The 21,943-nt window shown below is 41.8% G+C and overlaps 2 protein-coding genes across 5 annotated transcripts in view; one reads left to right on the forward strand and one right to left on the reverse strand.

Moving 5' to 3' along the window:
- PAICS (phosphoribosylaminoimidazole carboxylase and phosphoribosylaminoimidazolesuccinocarboxamide synthase) overlaps window positions 1–16,086 on the reverse strand; it is a 57,322-nt gene extending 41,236 nt beyond the window's left edge. For 2 of the 3 annotated variants that reach the window (XM_053257316.1, XM_053257315.1), the window contains exons 1-5: window positions 15,693–16,086; window positions 8,818–8,904; window positions 3,111–3,590; window positions 1,664–1,753; window positions 1,435–1,539 (exon numbers count right to left, since the gene is read on the reverse strand). In XM_053257316.1, coding sequence (XP_053113291.1) covers window positions 1,435–1,539; window positions 1,664–1,753; window positions 3,111–3,590; window positions 8,818–8,904; window positions 15,693–16,071 — 1,141 coding nt within the window. In that variant the 5' untranslated portion in view covers window positions 16,072–16,086. The remainder of the gene's footprint in view (window positions 1–1,434; window positions 1,540–1,663; window positions 1,754–3,110; window positions 3,591–8,817; window positions 8,905–15,692) is intronic. The other variant, XM_053257317.1, reaches the window with a different exon arrangement.
- Window positions 1–21,943, forward strand: part of PPAT (phosphoribosyl pyrophosphate amidotransferase) — a 78,451-nt gene that overhangs the window by 28,415 nt on the left and 28,093 nt on the right. The gene's annotated exons all lie outside the window — the stretch shown is intronic.

Here is a 21,943-nt window from a genome sequence, read left to right on the forward strand (position 1 = left end):
AAATTGGGCAGAGTAGAAAACTCAGTGGAGTAAAGGCCATGCAGTAGTACATATGCACACAGATGCTTTATAAATGTAACTACAAGGTATCTCATTGTATGCAAACATTCAGAAAGATGAAAACAGATTTGATATTCGTATAATGATTGAAAGTAAGTGTGGTATAATGCTACAGGTACTGCTTGTCGGGCATGGGAGAACATATAATGTTCCTCTTCTTTGGAACACTCTTCCCTCCCAGATTCTTTCAGCCCCCTCCCCTAGCTGCTTTTAAGGCCCTTCTTAAGACCCACCTGTTTTGCCAGCTGTTTGCCCTTTAATTATTATTATTATTGTTATTGGTGATGGTGTTCACTGCCTAGAATCTTTGGAGGAGGCAGTATATAATAAAATTTTAATAAATAAAAAATAAATATGATTATCAAATTGTGGACATGTGAAATCGGGCTCCATAGCTCTGCCCGACTTCAATGAAGTCATAAAAGAGGTTTATCTTGTGGACTAAGTATTCCATAACTGCTCGGTGTCAGATGACATTTACATAGGACTCCCACCCACATATCTTTATTGCCATTCATTAAGTATTCTGCAAGTGGTAGTATACATGCAAATCTCACTCTCTCTTTGCCCCCCACTCCCCAAAGTGCAAATACAAAGGAGGACAATGAATGAATGGCAGGGGGGATGGAGTAGATCTGAGCAAGGAGGAGTCTGATATAAATGCAAAGGATGGGGAGGCAAATAGAAAGTGAAACCAAAAGTGAACAGAATATATTCATCCTCCCAGTTCTGAGGAACCAATGGGATCTTCCATTGTGGAAAGGAGGATTCCCTTCATGGCAGCAGGCTGTAAGAGAGACCCCATTTGGGAATATTTTAATGAAGTTCCTATACCTGTGGGTAAGTCAGGTATGTGTGCAAAATGCAAACAGTGCAACAAAGAAATGCAAGGCCTATTTGCCTGAATGAAATGGAATTATGAGATGTGTGTACCTACCTTCTCAAAATGAAACGTACATCTATCTATGAATATGTATTAAGCTTATATTGGATAAGAATGCAGTTTTACTAGAAAATGATGATTAAATAGAATCTTCCTGGCTAGTGATTTTAAAAATTAAAATCGAGTCCTCCTCTGAAGTGATTTAAATCGATTTGATTTAAACCAAATCAACCCTGCCTTTAAATAATCATATTGCATGTACCAGGGAAGGATAGCTCTTAGTAGTAGAGCACATGCTTTGTATGGTCTTAGGTTCAATTCATAGCATCTCCAGGTAGGACTGGGAAAGGCTCCTGCCTGGAACCCTGGAAAGCTCCTACCAGTCAGTGTGCACAATACTGAGCTAGATGTATCTATGGTCTGACTCAGTATGTCTCAAGTACCATTATCTATTAAGCAAAAATAATAGGTTAAAATTGCATTCCACTAACCTAAATCAGTATCTTCTTCTTTTATATCTTCCTTCATGTGTGTGGTAGTTCGCTCTTCCAAATGACCATTCACATAGTTATTTCTGTCTAATATGCTAAGGAGCACTAGAAGCACCAAAAGAGATTTGTTAGGCAAAACCGGTGGGGGGAGAAGAGAAATGAATACTACAAAGTTACGTATTTATTTGCTTTAATTGAAGGAATTTGTGTATGGTATTTCAGCATTTACCTTTGTCTGTCACTTTCCTTACATCTGGAAGACCCAGATCTCCTGACAGATTGCTGACTGAGTCTTCTTCACCTGCATCTCCTTGTAATTCTGAGTAAAATGTTGCAAATGATGGCATTACATTTTGTAGAATTCTTTTAACAAGAAGTCTTATTGCAGTACTTTTAAAGGAAATAGTTTTTTACAAGCCTCCAGATAATCAACTGAGCTATCCTAGTATGTATAGTACCAGCAGCATATACAATGTAACTTAAGCAAAAACAAGCCCTTACTATAAGGAGCCTACTCTGGCCAACATTCAAATTAACACTGTGCATGTGCTACATAGGAGAGGCAATTCATCAGGCTCGCCTTCCTTCTGCAGTCATTGTTGTGCTGTCCTCAGGGACATATTTTCAGGAGGCACAGTGGACTGCAGAGGAACAAGAAGATTGACAGAAAACTGCCCCTCGTTCATGGCACACATGCAGTGTTAATTTGGATATCAACCAGTCTAAATTTCAACAGAGTGAGATAGTGTAGAGGGAGAAAGAATGGGAGAGGCAAAGGTAAAAAGAAAGCATCTATCATTAACCAATTCTGTTACAATTCTGTTTTAAACCACCCAGAGATGTAAGTATGTAAGTTTTGGGCAGTATAAAAATGTGTGTGCACATTAATGCAGTATAAAAATAAGTTTATATATATAATGTTATATATTATAACATAATATATACTTATTATGTTCCCGCTATAGTCCCCTGCCTCTTTAACACTGGATAGTATACCTATTTAACTATACTTTTTGTATCCTCCAAGCCAGGGATCCTCAGCGTTGGGCCCCCAGATGTTAGTGGACTTCAACTCCCATAATCCCAAGCCCCAGTGGCCTTTGGTTGGGGATTATGGGAGTTGAAGTTGCTGCTCCAAGCCATTCTGATAAATGTTCTATTCTTCTTTGATCAATATAAGCACTTGTGAATATTAGATTATACAAAGGTAGTAAGTGTATTGGCTTTAGGCTTACTAGGACCACTAACTTCCACAGACATGAAGGGAACCTATTAAGATGGGATACTCTCTTGGAGGCTTATGGATATGGATGGATTCCAGGTGGCTCTTGGATATTTTTCTATTGTAATATAGCTGGTTTGTTCCATCATGGCCTTAGCAAGCCTTTGGAATGAGGACCTGGCTTTGGGCTATCAGCACTCCTGGGCATCTTCCTTCACTTGTGTGAGCCAGATTGGCTACCTGGCTTTGGGGGAGCTCTTGGTGAATAGCAGGAACAACAACTAAAGCAACAGTGGCAGAAAAATGCAACCAAATGATTGTTAGATCCAATTTTAGGGCTTACTTAGTGGCAGCAAAGAAATCTTACTTTTTCCTTATGACTTGAGACTTATTGTTGCTATGCCGATAGTGTAAAACTGATACCAGAAATAAAGTTTATAGCTTGAACTCTTACCTCTGAAATTCTTTTCCGTTTTAATTTCCATCCATTCGGCAGGTTTTTCACAATCATCGTTATCTGATCTGTTCATTTTGTCTGCATTGCTGTGTCCCAGAATTGCATCCAGTTCTCTAAAAAACTTCATACTTTTGCTTGTATTGCCTGAATATTGGGCATTTTTTACACTCTTGTATTCATGCTTTAGATTTTTATATTTCGTTCTGCACTGCTTCCAGTCCCTGTCAATTCCAAATTTTTGAAGTCTAGCTGCAACATGTTCAAATATTCTTTTGTTTCTCACAGTTCCTTCCAGTTGTTGCTGGATGCTTTTGTCTGACCATACACGTATTAGAGCTCTAACTTCATTAACAGTCCAGTGCTTTCCTCCTTCATTTGCTACAGATGGAATGAAGGGCAGATTTTTGGAAGTGTCTAATATTGCTGTTGGATTACCTGCATCAGGTAGGATAGGAGAGAGACACAGATATGTGTTACCTGCATTGGGTGGGGTGGGGTCAGGATCAGGTAGAAATGGTAAGAGAGAGAAGTTTTGGTTATCTTTTTTTTGGCCCAAGAACATTCAGGCAAAGCTAGGAATAAACTCAAGTAAAAGACAAATTGATCAAGGATTGATTTTAAAAGCTCCCATGTATGCTCTGATGTTTATGTAAATGATGTTTATAGCAGAAACAGATTCTACACTAATGACACCAGATTATCAGTAGTAGGGATGTGCATGACATGGATTTTGCATTTCTGTTTCAAGCTAGAAACAAGCGAGTGATTTTTATCAAAATCTTTAACCTTCCCCCCTTTAGGATCCTATGGGAGTTTGGGGAAAAGGTTAAAATTTTTGTTAAAAGCCGCCTGCTTGCCCATTTCTTCTGTGGGTTGGGTGGCAGGTAGCACCTGTCATGCCCTACCACACAATCCACTTTGGTGTCCCTTGGATCTACGCATGGGGAACAATGAAGGGTTTTGAGTTTCCCCATTGTTCCCTATGGCTGGAACAAGCTGCACTCACAGAGTGCATGCACACAAGTTTTGCATTGCAGTTTTCAATGCATTTTGCAACCCTGTCTTGAAAAGCACTGCAGAAGCACACAGTAAAAGGGAATCTGTCCCCCCAACACAGAACATACATTTCAAACACAGTCCACAAATGGCCAAAAAAGAATCACTGACCCAGCATCCATTGCCAGCCACAGTGCCTGTGCTGCAGTAATATCATTGGCACAAGTTGCTCTCTCACACACAATTGTGACTTTTTGTTATTTCCTAGCTTTGCAACAGCTGCCACAGCAGCATCCTTACTTAGCTGCAAGTATAGCCATATGCTCATCTAGAGCAACTTCAGCTACATTTTTACTGAGTACACTTTGCAATGCAGACTGCAGAACAGTGAGTGAAGCACAAGTTAGTCTCAAGGGCAGTCATGGAGCTTTTCACAGCAATCAACACACACACAGAGACAGAGCTGCCACTGTCCATTACTTGCCACAGTACCATCTCATGAACAAAACAAACTGCAACTCAAGGAGGGAAAGCACCCAAGTTCTGCCTTTGTCAGTCTGAGATCCAGCAAAACCAGATAGTTATAGCAGCATAGCACAGCATATTGTACTCAGTGCTAAGAAAACTACAAAATCAAACCTACCTTTCTCCTCTCCTGATGCATGCTATTCAAGAGAAGCATAAGGGCGCTCTCTGCCGCCCAGTCCCTTTTGAATACATTATGAAATTACCTCTTTTTGTGTGTCCCCCCATCCTCCCAGCCAATAGGGGCACAGTTGCCCATGACAACACTTGACTTGTATGATAACAAGCCAACCAAGAAGCAAGGAGATCACAAACCAATTGGAAGTCAGTGCCAGGAAACGAATCAGCAAGGGAAAAACAGGCCTCCCAAAAGGTGCTTGGAACGTTTTGATTGAAACAGGGTTGTTCTGCTCCCAGCTTGAAAAGGACTCTTTATATAGAGGGTGTTCTGTTTTGAGCTCAAAACACTCAAAAACACCCATTTTGAGTTGAAACATTTTGCAGTCAAAATATCCTGCACATCTCTAATCAGTAGCTCTCTGATTCTTGCATGATAGTTGTAGTTCCAGAATTCTGTGTTACGATTAACATAATAGTGAGCCATGAACTCACATGAGACTGCAGCTCTCGTGAAAAGGAATGGTGGAAGTTGAATGAAATTGGTCACTCTATCGAATAACTGGTTATTTTATGAAATCACTGAAAGAAGATTTTTCTCGAGTTAATCATCTGCTGTGGTGTGGTCCCAGATGTGCTCTCCAGCTTCCTATCTCAGAATTGGTTCCAACAATATACAACTGGCCAAGCTTCGCTCCCCCTCAACAAAACAAATCATGCATGAGTGGTCTATTTGCAGAATGTCAGAACTATGGACTCTCATGAGACTGCAAGTCCTTTTCCATGAATGGAGAAATTGCAAGTTGTGAATAAGTTGATAAGTTGGTGATGCTATGCACATGTTAATTGCTAAACAGTTCTTTCCACCAAGACCTCTTTATTGCACAAAGATTAAAATATCCACCAGATGTTACAGGTTAAAAGCAAAACAGTTTCAATATAAATACACTTTCTTCTGTTGCTAATACAGACTGAATGTTTCAGCAGTTCTTCAGTTCCTTCCTGTGAAATAAGCAGTAGGCAGGGTGGTGAGAGGGAGAGAAAGATCACGGCTGCAGAGGAATAATAATTCACACAGCTTCCATCATTCAAATACTAATGAATTTCATAGCCACAACCATCTCCTGAATATTAATATCTGCTTTTAACTTACAGATATACATTGCCTCCTTTATTTTACGCTTCTGCTCACATTTCCTATGAAGGAAACCAATTGTTGTTTTAATGTTATGGGTGCACTACACACTACGTTAGCTTTAACTCCATATTTCTCCAGAAGCTTCTGAGTCTGCCAGATAAATCTGTCAGTAATAAATGGAATTTTAAACACTGGCAATCTTCCTATAAATTTTACCTTCCTGCTCTTGGGTATAGGGAGTGTATACCCATTAGCCCTTATCAAACTGCCCACTTTTTCTTTGGATTCCTCTCCTATCTTATTGTGGAAACCCCCACTGCCTTCTGTTTCACATTCCTCTCTGTCTGTCTTCTAATTATTTCTGGATGAGCCGAATTACTCATTTGATAAGAAGAGTGAGCTTAAAGATTGTGGTATTTGTGAAAGTGGAGGAGGTTGGTGTAGCAAAAAGGGGGTAATCTATAAGACAGTGTTAGGAATGTTCCTCCTTTTTATATCTGTGAAATGGGAAGACCTTTAAGAGAGAGATTTACAGTGAGCATTTGTCTGATATACAATATAATGGGAGTCTTGCCAAACTGTGGTCTGTGCATATGAAAGAGAGGCATGGTGGACGAGTAGTTGGAACTAAAAACTCTCTACTGATGGTGGAAGGAAATTTGCAGAAGCATAAAATAAAGGAGGCAGTGTAAATAGATAAGTTTAAAACCAGATATTAATGTTAAGGAGATGGTTGTGGCTATGAGATTCAAATACTAATTTAAATTAGTATTTGATGGTAGCTGTGTGAATTATTCTTCTCCTGCAGCTATGATGTTACTCCCCCCCCCATTGCTTGTCTCACGGGAAGGAATTTAACAACCACCAAGACATTCAATCTGTATTAATAACTGAATGAAGATAGTGTATTTACACTGAAACTGTTTTGCTTTAATCTGTAACATCTGGTAGATATTTTAATCCTTGCACAATAAAGAGGTCTTGGTGGAAAGAACTGTTCGCAAGTTGTGACTTTTCAGTTCACAAAAGAGAAAGGGACAATCTTGCAGGAACCAATTGGTCTGATGTTTGCTCATGTGAGCAGAATACCTGTGTTGCATGAGAAGGTTGATTTTTTTTTTAAAGGAAGTCAACCACCTTACTCTAAAGAGTATGTAAATGTAATTCTAAGGAATGTAACTCTAAGGAGACTAGAAGAGATAAGAATTGTTCTGTATAATTTCACATTTTCTTCCTAATATGATAAGAAATGTATAGCTGATATTTAGGGATGTGCACGGAACCAGGTGGGGGAAGTTCGAAGACAGGGAGGGGATAACTTTAAGGGCGTGGGAGGGTACACTTCCCCCTCCCCCCGCTCCCCCCTCCCAGCACTCAGTTAGTAAAGACTCTGTCAGGGCGGCATCATACCTCCCTGCCACCCCTTTCCCTCTTTGGCTGGAAGTGGCGGGTGTGCATGTGCAGGCCGGGCGCATGCGCATGCACGTTGCACTCACTTGTGTGCACGTCAGGAGTGAGTGCTACGTGCGTGCGTGTGCCTGGTTTGCGCACACGCTCCTGATACTTCTGGCCAAAGAGGGAACAGGGCAGCAGAGAGGTAGCTTGAGTCACTGAGGAGGAATCAGTCCTTTGCTTACAGAAAAGAACCACCCTGCTTTTCCAGGTGTATTACAGATGAAAGATACTGTAACAGTTTTAAAGGAACTAAAATATTGGTTTTTCAATTTTCTTTTTTCAATGCAATAGTTAGTTTACATAACAGCTACTTATACAAATCAACTTCTTAATTGACAAATGCTTGGGTGTATGTGTGTGTGTGTGTGTTTTAGCATGTACTCCATGTAACCTATTATTTTGTAAAACAGGTCATATAAATTTAACACTTTTAAAGATTATTCTACTTGTAGTTTTCTAAAAACAAGTTTTGGACATAATTATCCTAGCCTTATGTGTAGCGCTCTAGGATTGTAATAGGGCAGCTGTTAGCAGAACTTTGTTGTCATTGTTTTATAAGAAACTAAGGAACTGTTATTACATTAACAGAGTGTGACTGCTGCTCTCCTGTGTTTCCATCCTGTGCTGGTCCTATATCTCCTGGGTACAGAAAATCACATAGGATAAGCCAATTATATGGTTGTTCTCTCTCTGCATATGATGTATTGGCTGACACATAGAGCAGGGAGAGAAGCACCAGTGCAGCAAGAGAGCAGCCTAATAGAACTTCCCCACTAACGGCAGCACGAAAGGAGCAGTTTTTGACACCTTTCCCAGGAAGTTTTCTATGCCACCTGAAAATATCTCAGTGAAGGCTGCACAACCCTCGGGTTCATATTTTCAGGTGGCACAAAGGGCTTCCTGAGGAAGGTAACAAAAATTGTCACTTCCCTGCAGTGCTGGTGCAATAAATTGGGAAGTTCTGTTAGGCTCTTCTCTTGCTGAGCCGGTGTTTCCTTGCTCTCTATGTCAGCTATTGAACATAGTAATACTGTACACTTTGCATTTGAAACAGTGGCCAGAAATTAGGATCCAAAGCATGGAGGCTTTTCAGGTTTCCTCTTCTTGTGGTAGCCTCCTGGAAATTCCATTAAAGGCCAGGGACCCTCACAATAACTCTTCATGGAGCCCAAGGGATTATTGCCTAAGGAAAAATTAGTCACTCCCATGCTTACATGGCCAATATTCTTTTTCTTCTTCTTCAATCAAGGCATACATTGCTATATAAAGCACATAAAATAATATTATCATATTTTACCCAGAAGCCAAAGCTAACAGAAGAAACACAGTGAGAAACCAAGCCCTCCTCTTGACTACAAACTCTATAGCTGTCCCCAGCATCTTTGTTTTATTTCTTACAAAGCAATGTCATTCTAATACTTATGAAATATGAAGAGAAACAACCCATTTCCTCCCTCTCCCATTATTCATTACCTAGTTGAATGGGCCTGCAGTGGGAAATAAAAAGCAGAGGATTTGTAGGAGCATCTTCTTCCTCTTCCAATGTAACTGAAACTTCCCCTGGGAGGAAAAAGCAAGAGTTTTTGTACATAGGAAAGGCACAGAAGATATTGAAATATACAATAAGAATCCGTGCTTGAGGAGCACACGATAGATATTTCTAATGTGAAACCTCAAGACTGAATCATACCCATTGGATGTCTTCTATAAATTTTCTGAACAGGGAAAATTATGCCTTGAAAATCATTAATTTCAAAGAATATAAACAGCAAAGTGCACAAAACGTGCTCAACATAAAATGGAAAACAAGAGAGAAAAGGCAGTTAATTTACAAATAGAATACAGTGGTCCCTCGACTTACGAACTACTCGACATAAGTATTTTTCGAGTTACAAACGGCAGTTTTAGATGCGGTTTTTTCGACTTACAAATTTTTAGATGGGGTTTCCTCGACTTACGAATTTTACATGCGGTTTCCTTGACTTGCCTGCCTGTTTACTGCCTGTTTATTCTTGAAAAGAAATGTTCCTGTGCAGTTTGCAAGCCTTACTGGGGGTCTGGGTCTTTTTTCTAGGCTCCGGAACGCATTAATCCGTTCCCAATGCATTCCTATGGGAAACCGCTTTTCGACTTACGAACTTTTCGACTTACAAATGTGCATTCGGAACGGATTAATTTCGTAAGTAGAGGGACCACTGTATCTTATCCAGCACCATGAACACACTGTGATCCAAAGGACAGGAAGGCTATGCAGTTAGGAGCATAGGAAGCTGCCTTATTCTGAGTCAGCTTATTGGTCCATCAGACTCGGTATTGTCTACACATTGCTAGCAGCTCTCCCCTGGGACCTTCTTCATGCAAGCAGATGCTCTACCACTGAGTTACCTATCCACCCAATTCATGCTTACAAAACCAGCTCTACCTCCCCTTCTAAGTTAGTTCCCCATCCTTAGTTGCATCTAAGGAAGTAGATGGCATGACCACATGTCTCTTGGGAACAGTGAAAAGAAGGTGAGGCATGATTTAGTCACACTTGATATCCATACACAGTTAAGGCCCATCGATTTCCATAGTGCCATAGGGTATCCAAATGTTTCTTGATTTGGCCAATATCATTAGCTACTTTCTTATAATATACAGCATGATGCCTGTATCTCAGAGAATGCATTAAGCATCTCAAAGCATCTCAAAGAATGCATTAAGCAAAACTCATTCAAGCAAAGCAAGGAGGTATTGCTTCTTAAAAACTAAAGCTTAACAAAGTTTGCATGGACACCGTGTTGCCAAGCAGGGCTTGAAACTGCTTTTTGCATGCTTGAGTATGCAAAAACAAAATTTTACATGGATGAATGAAACATCAAATCTTCTATTTCTTTCACAAAATGTCTGCATTACAACATATTAGAGCTGAAGTTAGACTGTTGGTCAATGACGTCCAGTTTCAGATGTATGTTTTTGGAGCTGGAGTGCAATCCAACTTGTTGGGAATAACTCAAGGAGAGTTCTCTAGGAGAAATTTAACTTTATTAATGTATGCAACCATGGCGGCTAGAATAGTATATGCACAGAAATGGAAAGAAGACTGGTTGATAAAAATTTTGGAATATGCGGAGATGGCAAAAATTACAACACTTATAAGGGACGAAAACTTGGAATGTTTTAAAGATTGGGAACCTTTCTTACTTAAAAAACTGTTTTTCTAACATGCACCTTTCAGCAGGGCTTGAAATTTAGTATCACAGCAGGTTGGGGTAGGGAAAAATCGAATTGTAAGGTAGGGATGTGCACGGACCGGTCCAGAGGCCATTCTACAGGCCTCCGGACCGGTCTGGACACGGGGTGGTTCTATTCGGAAGGATTGGGGTGGGGGGGTTCCATTAAGGGCGGGGGAGGGTTTACTTACCCCTCCTGCGCTTTCCCTATTCCGGCGCCGTATTTACTGTAGAAATCTGGCGGCAGGATACCTCCTTGCCGCCCACTTCAATCCCCACTTGGCTCCTTTGTGGTTAAAAATCTGGCGGCAGGATACCTCCCTGCCGCCCCCTTCAATCCCCGCTTGGCCGCCCCCTTCAATCCCCCTTCAATCCCCCTTCAATCCCCTTTCAATCCCGCTTCGCTTCGGCTTTAGAAATCAGGCGGCAGGATACCTCCCTGCCGCCCCTTTCCCTTCTGGGCTGCAAAAGGCTTTACCTTTTGCAGCCCAGCAGGGAAAGGGGCGGCAGGGAGGTATCCTGCCACCCATTTCTAATGACGAAGCGAAGCGGGATTGAAGGGGGCGGCAGGGGGATTGAAGGGGGCGGCCAAGCGGGGATTGAAGCGGGCGGCAAGGAGGTATCCTGCCGCCCAATTTCTACAGTAAATATGGCGCCGGAGTAGGGAAAGTGCGGGAGGGGTAAGTAAACCCTCCCCCGCCCTTAATGGAACCCCCCACCCCAGTGCCGGACCGCAGCTCCGCGGTTCCATGCACACCCCTATTGTAAGGCGGAGTATATATGTTTTGTAATATTATAGCAATGGTTTATATGTATAGTTAACAAGAACCGTGCAGACTGGTAAGTGGGAAGTCAACATTTACTTAAGTGTAACTTGATTGTTAAGATATTGTAAAAATCAATAAAATTTTAAAATGGAAAAAAAGAGTGCAATCCATTCATTTCTGAATTGTCTAATGAATGTTAATACAGGCTTACCTCACTGTCCACAGATTTGCCTATCCGCGGCTTGGTAACCCAACCTCTGCATATGTAAAAATGGACACCTGACCTCTGCATACATGAAAAAAATCCAACTTGGAATTAGAGTTAGTTCCATGTATCCGTGGGTCGGGAGTCTCCAGGAATGACTTTGGAGGTCATTTCTGGCCCCATTTTCAGTGTGGAGGCCATTTTATGGCTCCTTTAAAAAAAAAATGAAATGAAAAAACCTGCCATTTTCAGATGAATTGTTGGGGGGGCACTCTTTTCACTTGTTGGGGGCATCCTTGGACTCCTGACTATTGCAGAGTATGGTAGGGCACTTTATTTGGCCCATTTTCATGATTGGGGGCGATTTGTGTTTTTTAGTCTGGGAACCTAATCCCCTCGTTTCCATAGACTCAGTGCCTCATAATCTGCGGTTTCGTTACATGTAGTAATCAGATTATCATAATGAGGTATTCCTGTATGTTTGCTTCTGGTTATGTTGTGGTGGTGCCTGGAGACACTCCTGTACCCCCATATTTCTCTTGCTTTTGGTAGCTTCCATTTTGCCCAGAACCTGACTCCTAGTTGGAGGGGAAGGTGATTAGTTGTTCTGATTTGGAAGCATTCCTGCTGCCTTAGATAACAATATGATCACAATGGACCAGGAAGGCATAATCTTAGTATTATAGCTGCCAGCAGGACCAGCTAGCTAAACAAAAAGTTGGATTGATTAGATAAAATATATTGGGACAGACTAGTTCCCCCACCCCACATTGCTGCCAGATATGCTCTGATACATGGGTCGTTACCATGCTCCATGACTATGGTTTGGTTTAAGTGGGGGAAATTAACTCAAATTGGGCACAAATGTGCATACAGCCATGTTGTTTTATAAGGCTGTCAGAAAGACCGTGTCAATATTAGGGTACGAATGTTAGCATTAACATTTGCCGGGATGGGCTCATACTCCACTATCCCCCCAAACCAAATTTTTACTATAAAGGAATCCTGCTTTTTGCACTGTGTGTTTTGCTCCAGAGAAACTCCCTTGCTCTGTATTATGTAGATTCAGAGATATCCCTTCTCATCCCATGTGCATTTTTGAGAGAAACCCTTTTATTTTGCTCAGGGTGATTCACAACTGCTTCCCTAACTTCCTGGATATTTCAGCGTACTCCAAGTTCGCTTACTCTGGCAACTGGTAGCCTAAGACACACTGCCTTCTCTTTGCTCCAAAAATCTCGATGATTTGACTCCCTCCTTTCCTTTGCCTCCTTCCATTCCAAAGAAGGAAGTTGGCAACTTTGTTATCCTCACTCTCCAGCACCAGAGACCAGCATAGGTTAAGTGTAGGATTGTGACTCTGTTCCTTTTTTTCTCCCCCTGCCCCTCTGTGCTAGGATCCTCTCAAGTTTGTATCTGTCGGAATTCAGTACTATTCTTAAGGACCAGCATCCTGAAGTCAGGATCTCTGTCATGGTCCTCCAGGAATATAGCTAACTACTGCTTTTTTCTTGTACATTTCTGTTCTTTAATAAGTGTAACTTTTAAAAAAATCTTGATTTGATTCTGTTGCTCCATTGTGGGTACCCTTACATTGACACTGTCTTTCTGGCAACTCTATAAAACAACATGGCTGTATGCACATTTGTACCCAGTTTGAGTCAATTTTCCTCACATAAGCCAAAACATAGTCATGAAGCATGGTAACTATTGTGCATCAGAGCAGATCTGGTAGCAATGTGGCAGTTTTAGTTAGCATTGACAAAATATACAGGCTGACAATCTAGCACAGCGTTAGGTAGGCAGAATAGGAGCTGTGCCTTCACGGAAAAGCTTCTTCAGAGCTTGTTGAGCAACAGAGCATGCCTGCTCGGGGAGTGAGCAGAGTTATTTTCACTGCTCTCCCCTCCCTTGTGTGACCCTCAGGGACATATTCCTAGAAGCCAGAAAGTACTTTTGGAGGAAGGAGAAAGCAGTGAAAACTTCTCCCCTCCTACACCGTGTGGGCTCTACTGTTCCGCAACACACTAGATGAGTTCCAAAGCAGCTTTTCTGTGAGGATGCAGCTCCTGCTCTGCCCACCTAATGCTGCACTGTCAGCTACAGAAATTTAAAGTAATGCTAAGATGTGACCTTCTACAGAAAAAGCTTTAGCTGCAAACATGGTAGTGGCTGCCAATGTTTCACGTGTATATTCTAGTTCATACACATCTTTATGCAGTCACGTACCTGTGCACACAGGCACATGAAGGTATTTGACAGCATAAACCAGCCCTAGTTAATAGAAGTGTAACCTTTTTGTTTCCTTAAATTATGACTGATTTCTATGGAAGAACCTGTAAAGTATGAAATACCCTTCAGTCTTCTCATTGGAGAAAACATATACAGTACACAGTATATAAGTGTTTCTGGTGTGTGTGTCGTGGGGGGTGGTTGGGATGGTTCTGCCATGAATCCATGGACCAGGCAGCCACTGTGTGTATTGACTATGTGTTCTTTGTAGAGAAATTCCCCACTTTCTGTTGCAGTATATTCACAATATAGAGTATCTTGGAAGCAGGACTGCTCGACTTCGACCCTCCTGCAGATGTTGGCCTACAATTCCCATAATCCCTGGTTATTGACTGCTGTGGCTGGGAATTGTGATAGTTGTAGTCCAGAAACGGGTGGCGAAGTTGAGCAGCCCTGATATAAAGTGACCCTAAAGACCATTAGAGTGTAACCCAATTTATATCCGGGGTGGGGGGGTGGGGAGGGTTGTCTACTTTTTGTATTGGTTTTTTGGTCAAACTTGCAGTAAAGCCTCACAGTAAACTTTCTGTGTGGAAAAACACTCATTATACTCTATGGTGCACAGTCATAGAGGAAGAAGCAAAGTCTGTGTGTTCCACATTAATATCAGAAACAATGTTTTGTGTACTAGTTGGAATTTGGAATAAAATATTATTAAAGCAGAACTGGAAAATGTTACTTCATTTCAAGCTGGAACAACAATAAAACCAGGTGATTGATCTATGGAAGGCATGGCTACCTCTTAGCTTCTTTTTCTGCATTTTAAAGGGATGCTTCTTCTTCTTCTTTCTTTTCTTTTCTTTCTTTTTTTTATTTTTGCATTATGAGTGAAGCAAATCATGTAGAACACATCCCCTTCCCACAAAATATTATTTAGAATGTGTTTTTAAAAGTCTAGCTAATGACCTTGCAATTTCAGATAAATTCACATTGCAGAGTATTTCTGTCCCTTGTTGCCGCCAGACATTTGATTATGGGTACTTTAAACACACACACAAACAAAAAACACAAGATAGTGATTTTAAATTTTCTCCCAGCAATTTTTAAAAAAAGGCTGATTCCATTATTACAGAGTAATGTTTGCATACTTGCAAAATAATAATATATATTTGCATGTACTTGTAGCTTATTGTTTAGAATTTGGCTTTCCTAAATTTTATTTTCTGATTTGTGAGGGGCAAGCAAAATTTTACCACATGTCATCATATAGTACTCCCTAAAAAGATGACAGCTTTCAGAACATTAAGCTGCCTTATGTGCTGCTTTGATACTTTACAAGCAAATGACTTAGAACCACATTGTGCCCATTTTTTTAGACTCTTAGTACTTAATAAATCTGAAATATTTTATTTTCAAACTAAGAAGGAATAAGCATTTTTTGGTCATTGCTAATGTGTGACATTCATGCCTAGTCCTTTTGTTTTCATTCCAGTTGACTGTAAATTTATCGTTAAGAATGACTGAAAGCACATTACAATATATTTACTCATTACACAGTTGTTTTCTTTCTGAGCTGGTCGGCTGGAAAAATGTGATATGAACTGCTACAGATAAATAGCTAATCAAAAGCAATCTAAGTTTGGAGGCCCCCGCTGGTTCCCCCACCCCTCATGCAGAAATAGGGCCTCATGAATATAGCTCCCTGTAGCTAGTCTAACTTCATCAGGTTTATGTATTTATAGAGACGCTGGTGAGCATAAGCACCCTTCCTCTCCCCTCCCCCTTACCAGCACATTCACACAGCTAAGGAGGGAATGCATTAAGTCAGTTTGTTCTACCTACTGTGCCATCTGTGGTGCATTATATAGGTTTGGGTCTTAGCAGCTTCTAGGTCTTTTAGGTAAAGATAATAAGGAAATAGAGCTTTTTTACCTTCATTGTTCTCTCTGGTGGCATTTATGATGTCATTTGTTGAACACCTGCCGTTTTCTTCCTCTGTTAATTGTGTGACAGGTTCATGTTGTAATATGGCATCCAATTCATGAAAGAACTTCATGGTCTTTGTAGCATCTCCTGAGTTGTGGGCATATTTAACTGTTCTATATTCATATTTCAGGTTTTTATACTTTGCACGACATTGTTTCCAGTCTCTGCAGATCCCCAACTCCTGTAGCCTTTTAGCAATGTAAATAAATATTCCTTTATTCCTTAGTGTTCCTTGTAGTTGCTTTCTGATGTTTTTTTCTGACCAGACGCTTAACAAGGCTTTAACCTCCTCTTCAGTCCAGTGCCTTCCTGCTCCACTCTCCATGTTGAAAGTGACCTGGAAATGATTCACTATTTCTAGCCAAGATTCTGTTTCCTAGGAAACCAGACGGCTGGTTGTCAGTAAGCTCCACAGAGATGAAAGGATCTAGTTTTACTGGCTCAAGCTGCCTGAGGGGAGTAACTTGAGAAACTGCCAAATAAGCAGGTTCTGTATTAGAGGCAGCAAAATAAAGCAGCTCAGGCACAAATGATTACAAAGTATGTTAAATAGTTGGCATGCAGAATAAGCTGCCTTCTGCTAGACGGAAATTAAGCACAAGTGTACAAAAACACATTCTTTAACTCCTCTTATGCAATGTAATTTCAAAGCAAACCCTGTTTTTATAACGCTCTAAATGTGTGCTTTAGTTTGTTCAGACTGAATTGCAATAGATTTGCACTTGTATTTTATACACACTTGCTAGCAAGAAAGTGCCTTTCATTTCCATAGAACTTTGCGAATGGTTCAGGATTCTCGAGTCTGTAGTTCTAAGCATATTTAACTTAATCTATTTTAAGTGCAAACTTACCAGTTTAAGTAAAGTATGGATTCTAGGGATATGTCAAAACATGATTTGGCTGTCCAAATTGCCGGCACTTCTCTTTAAATTTGAAGGCTTTCACAGCCCCTTTAAAGCAGATGAGAGCAGGTCAGTACCTGCTCCTTGGCCTGCCACCATCCTGGCACTATGCTTGCACGCAGATGGGGCATCTCCCAGCTGCCCCTTGCGGTGCCGGCATGCACATTGCCTTGCGCATGTGTGGTGGCCATTTATGTGGCCAGATTCCATGGAAGGAGGAAGGAACTAGCCCCAGCAAAGGGGGGTGGGGGGAGAAGCATAGCACAAAGAAGCACACGGCAGGAAGGAACTCTTCCATGGGCAGGGTGGGGGGAAGCATGGTGGCAGCAGGAAACAGTCAGAGTGGGAGGAATGCTAAAGACACAAAGTGGAGGTGGGAATTAGTGCTGCTCCTGCTCCCCACCTGCTGGCCTACTGTGGAGGCAGCAGACACCCATTGGCTGGCTGTACTTGGCCCTCAGGTGACACATGAGAGGACATCAGGCAGGCTGTGAGAAGGCTATAGGCTGGCCACAGCCTGCCCTTGGTACAGTTGCATGCTCAGCCACCAGGTGCAGTGTGGGTAGGCACAGCCACCCCTGTCCCCAGCCAGACACCTCCCTGGCAGGTTTTCTACTTCTGAGATAGAGAGAGAGAGAGAGAGAGAGACCAACCGACCAACCATTACCATTACCATTACCATTGACCAGCGAACTTCTGATATATTTTATCATTATTTTATTTATTTATTTATTTATTTATTTATTTGATTTCTATGCCGCCCTTCCATAAATGGCTCAAGGTGGTTTACACAGAGAAATAATAAATACATAATAGCAATAGCAATAGCACTTACATTTATATACCGCTTTTATAGCCGGAGCTCTCGAAGCGGTTTACAATGATTTACAAAATTTTACATATTGCCCCCAACATTCTGGGTACTCATTTTACCGACCTCAGAAGGATGAGTCAACCTTGAGCCCCTGGTCAGGATTGAACTTGTAACCTTCTGGTTACAGGGTGGCAGTTTTACCACTGCACCACCAGGGGCTCTGGATGGTGCAGAGCCCATCATAAGATGGATCCCTGTCCCCAAAGAGCTCACAATCTAAAAGAAACACGATAGACACCAGCAACAGTCACTGGAGTACTGTGCTGGGTGTGAATAGGGCCTGTTAGATGCTGGTCAATGACCAAATAATCTCTCTCTCTCTCTCTCTCTCTCTCTCTCTCTCTCTCTCTCTCTCTCTCTATATATATATATATATATATATATATATACACACACACACACACATATACATATACATATACATATACATATACATATACATATACATATACATATACATATCAGAAGTAGAAAACCTGCCAGGGAGGCGGCTGGCCCCTTAGATGAGGGTGTGAGAGGGATTATTAAAGAGGATAAGGAGATTGCAGAGAAGCTGAATGAGTTCTTTGCATCTGTCTTCATGGCGGAGGATACAGACTACAGACCCTCTCTGGAATGGAGCTTTTCAGGTTTAGCGGCTGAAGAACTGGACCAATTTGAGGTAACAAGGGAAGATGTGCTAAACTGTCTTGAAAAAATGAAAAAATAACAAATTGCCTGGGCCAAATGGCATCTACCCTAGAGTTCTGAAGGAATGCAAATGTGCAATTCCCGATCTCCTAGCAAAAATCTGTAAGTCCCTCCAATTTTCAAAAAGGGATCCAGGGGGGATCTGGGAAATTACTGGCAGGTCAGCTTAACTTTGGTGCCGGGTAAATTGATGGAAAGCCTACTTAAGGACAAAATTGTTAAACATATAGAAGAAAAGGCCTTGCTTAAGGAGAGCCAGCACGGTTCCTGCAAGGACAAGTCTTGCCTCACTAACCTTTTGGAGTTCTTTCAAAGTGTCAACAGGCATGTGCATAAAGGTGGATCCGGTTGAATATAGTTTACTTTGACTTTCAAAAAGCTTTTGATAAAGTTCCCCAGCAAAGGCTCTTGAATAAACTTAGCAATCATGGGATAAGGGCTCAGGTTCATGTGTGGACTGATAACTGATTGAAGGACAGGAAACAGCGTAGGAATAAATGGACAGTTTTCACAATAGAGCGAAGTAGGAAGTGGGGTCCCCCAGGATCGGTACTGAGACCAGTGCTCTTTAACTTGCTCATAAATGATCTAGAAGTTGGGATAAGAAGCGAAGTGGCCAAATTTGCAGATGACATTAAGCTATTTACATAAGTTTTGGGCGGTATAAAATATATAAAATAAATATTTAGGGTAGTGAACGCCACCACAAATTGTGAGGAGCAGCAAAAAGATCACTCCAAACTGGGGGAGTGGGCGACAAAATGGCAAATGTGGTGCAATGTAAGCAAGTGTAAAGTAATGCACATTGGGGCAAAAAAACCAACTTCACATATACACTGATGGGATCTGAGCCATGGGTGACTGACCAGGAGAGAAATCTTGGGGTCATGGTGGACAGCTCACTGAAAGTGTCAGCTCAGTGTGCGGCAACTGTGAAAAGGTGCAGAAGAGGGCAACCAAAATGATCAGGGGCCTGGAGTACCTTCCGTATGAGGCCAGGCTACAGCATCTGGTGCTCTTTACCTTCGAAAAGAGACGACTAAGGGGAGACAAGAGAGGTGTATAAAATTATGCATGGAGTGAAGAGGGTGGACAGAGAGAATTTTTTCTCCCTCGCTCACAACACTAGAACACTAGTTTCATGGGTGACCTCATGAAACTGAAGGTCAGGAAATTTAGGACTGACAAGAGGAAGTACTTTTTCACACAGCACATAATTAATCTATGGAGTTCTTTGCCATGGGATGTGGTGATGGCCACCAGCTTGGACAGCTTTAAAAAGAGCTTGGACAAATTCATGGAGGACAAGTCTATCAATGGTTACTAGTCTGGTGGCTGTGGGCTACCTCCAGCCTCAGAGGCATGAAGCCTCTCAATACCAATTGCAGGGGAGCAACAGCAGGAGAGAGGGCATGCACATACTTCTTGCCTGTGGGCTCCCCAGAGGCATCTGGTTGGCCACTGTGTGAAACAGGATGCTGGACTAGATAGGTGATCTGATCTTGTGGTAGCAAGCATGACTTGTCCCCTTAGCTAAGCAGGGTTCATCCTGGTTGCATATGAATGGGAGACTAGAAGTGTGAGCACTGTAAGATGTTCCCCACAGGGGGTGGAGCTGCTCTGAGAAGAGCAGGTTTCAAGTCCCCTCTCTGGCTTCTTCAGGATAGGGCTGAGAGAGATTCCTGCCTGCAACCTTGGAGAAGTCGCTACCAGTCTGTGAAGACAATACTGAGCTAGGTAGACCAATGGTCTGACTCAGTATATGGCGGCTTCCTGTGTTCCTAGGCCTTATGCCTAATCCGTCCTTGCTGTTCTTATGGATAGGGAGATGTTTTGCTTTCCTCTCTTGCTACTCTAGAAGCATGGGTCATCCTATTAAATGGACATTTAGGACAGACAAAAGTACTTTTTCACACAGTTCATAATTAGTCTGTGGAATTATCTGCCATAGGATGTGGTGATGACCAATCGCCTGGATGGCTTTAAAAGGGGATTATACAAATTAATGGAGAATAAATCTATTAATGACTACTGGTCTTGATGGGCTATACCAGTAGTTCCGAAACTGAGAGCCTCCAGATGTTGCTGAAGTTCAGCTCCCATCATCCCCAGCAACAATAAATTGTAGAGAGGCAGGATGCCTTGGAATACCAGTTGCAGTAAGGAACAGCAGGAGAAGGTGCATACTTTAAACTTCTGCTTCTGGGCTTCCCAGGGACATCTGTGAGAAACAAAATGGTGCATTGGATAGCCCTTTTATTTGGCCTGATCCAGCAAGGCTGCTGCTATGTTTTTATGAGAAGAGTGAACAATCAGAAGAACCCCATATACAAAATCTTACTGAACTTACTTTATAAATTATCTAGCCAACAGGTGTTATCTTGCAGTCAGGGAGATCTTGAATATGGACTCTCCTGGTTTCATTCTTCAGTTCTTCCTGCAGTGAGGAGGAGTGCAAGAGCCTCAGGCCATTTCCCACTCTCATCTAGATACAATCCCAGACTGGAGGAGAGGAAAGCTGGTCTTGTGGTAGCAAACATGACTTGTCCCCATAGCTAAGCAGGGTCTGCCCTGGTTGCATATGAATGGGAGACTTGATGTGTGAGCACTGCAAGATATTCCTCTCAGGGGATGAAGCTGCTCTGGGAAGAGCAGAAGGTTTCAAGTTCCCTCCCTGGCTTCTCCAAGATAGGGCTGAGATTCCTGCCTGCAACCTTGGAGAAGCCGCTGCCAGTCTGTGAAGACAATACTGGACTAGATAGACCAATGGTCTGACTCAGTATATGGCAGCTTCCTATGTTCAAGTGTTCAATATTGTCCAAACAAAGCCTCATTCCAGTGCTAGCTGAACTCAATGAAAGAACTTAAACTGGTCTTGGTGAATGTGTAATTGAGCTACAAGGTAGGAGAGATGATAGTTTTGGAGAGTTGAATTGAAAGAGAGGTCATTGCTACCCCTGCTAACTTGGCAAAGAGGCACCTTTTACCGTGGTGATTCTCTTTATTTAGCGGGGGAGAGTAACTGGCCCTATCCACCCCCAGCACAGTACCTCCAGTGACTGTTGCTGCTGTCTATCTTATGTTTCTTTTTAGATTGTGAGCCCTTTGGGGACAGAGATCCATCTTATTTATTTATTATGTCTCTATGTAAACTGCCCTGAGCCATTTTTTTGGAAGGGCGGTATAGAAATCAAATGAATGAATGAATTGCTAATGACATACACTCGCCTCACTTTGGTTTTTTGCAAACAAGTTTGGGTATTCAAAAATCTGGAAAACCTGTTTAAATAAAAGCTACAGTGGATCAAAAATGTGTAGATGTTTTGAAGCATAGTCTCAAATAATTTTTAACTCTGAGTTAGCAAAATGCAAATTATTTGCGTTTTGCTAACTCAGTAGCTCTCAAAATGGAAGGACATTCCTTTGTAATTACAAATGTGTACATCCCACCTCAGAATGCCCAAGCTAGGCTTAGAGAGAGATGGGAGGGCTTTAAACAGTACCTTCTCACTTTGTGGGTCCAATTTTCAAGTGCCCACTATATAGTGGGAGGTGATTTTAATGCCAGAATGGGGCTTAGTGATATTCACCTTTATTCTAGTTATCATAGTTTCTCTCCGGAAAGGGACTGCCCATCTCCTCTGCATCCTAGACAATCTAAAGACCCAGGCTGCAATCTAGCAGGTTGGTTTTTGGCCCAAACAATGAATGATCTAGATATGTTTGGGTTA

The sequence above is a fragment of the Hemicordylus capensis genome, chromosome 5, assembly GCF_027244095.1.
Source record: "Hemicordylus capensis ecotype Gifberg chromosome 5, rHemCap1.1.pri, whole genome shotgun sequence".
Taxonomy (NCBI): Eukaryota; Metazoa; Chordata; class Lepidosauria; order Squamata; family Cordylidae; genus Hemicordylus; species Hemicordylus capensis.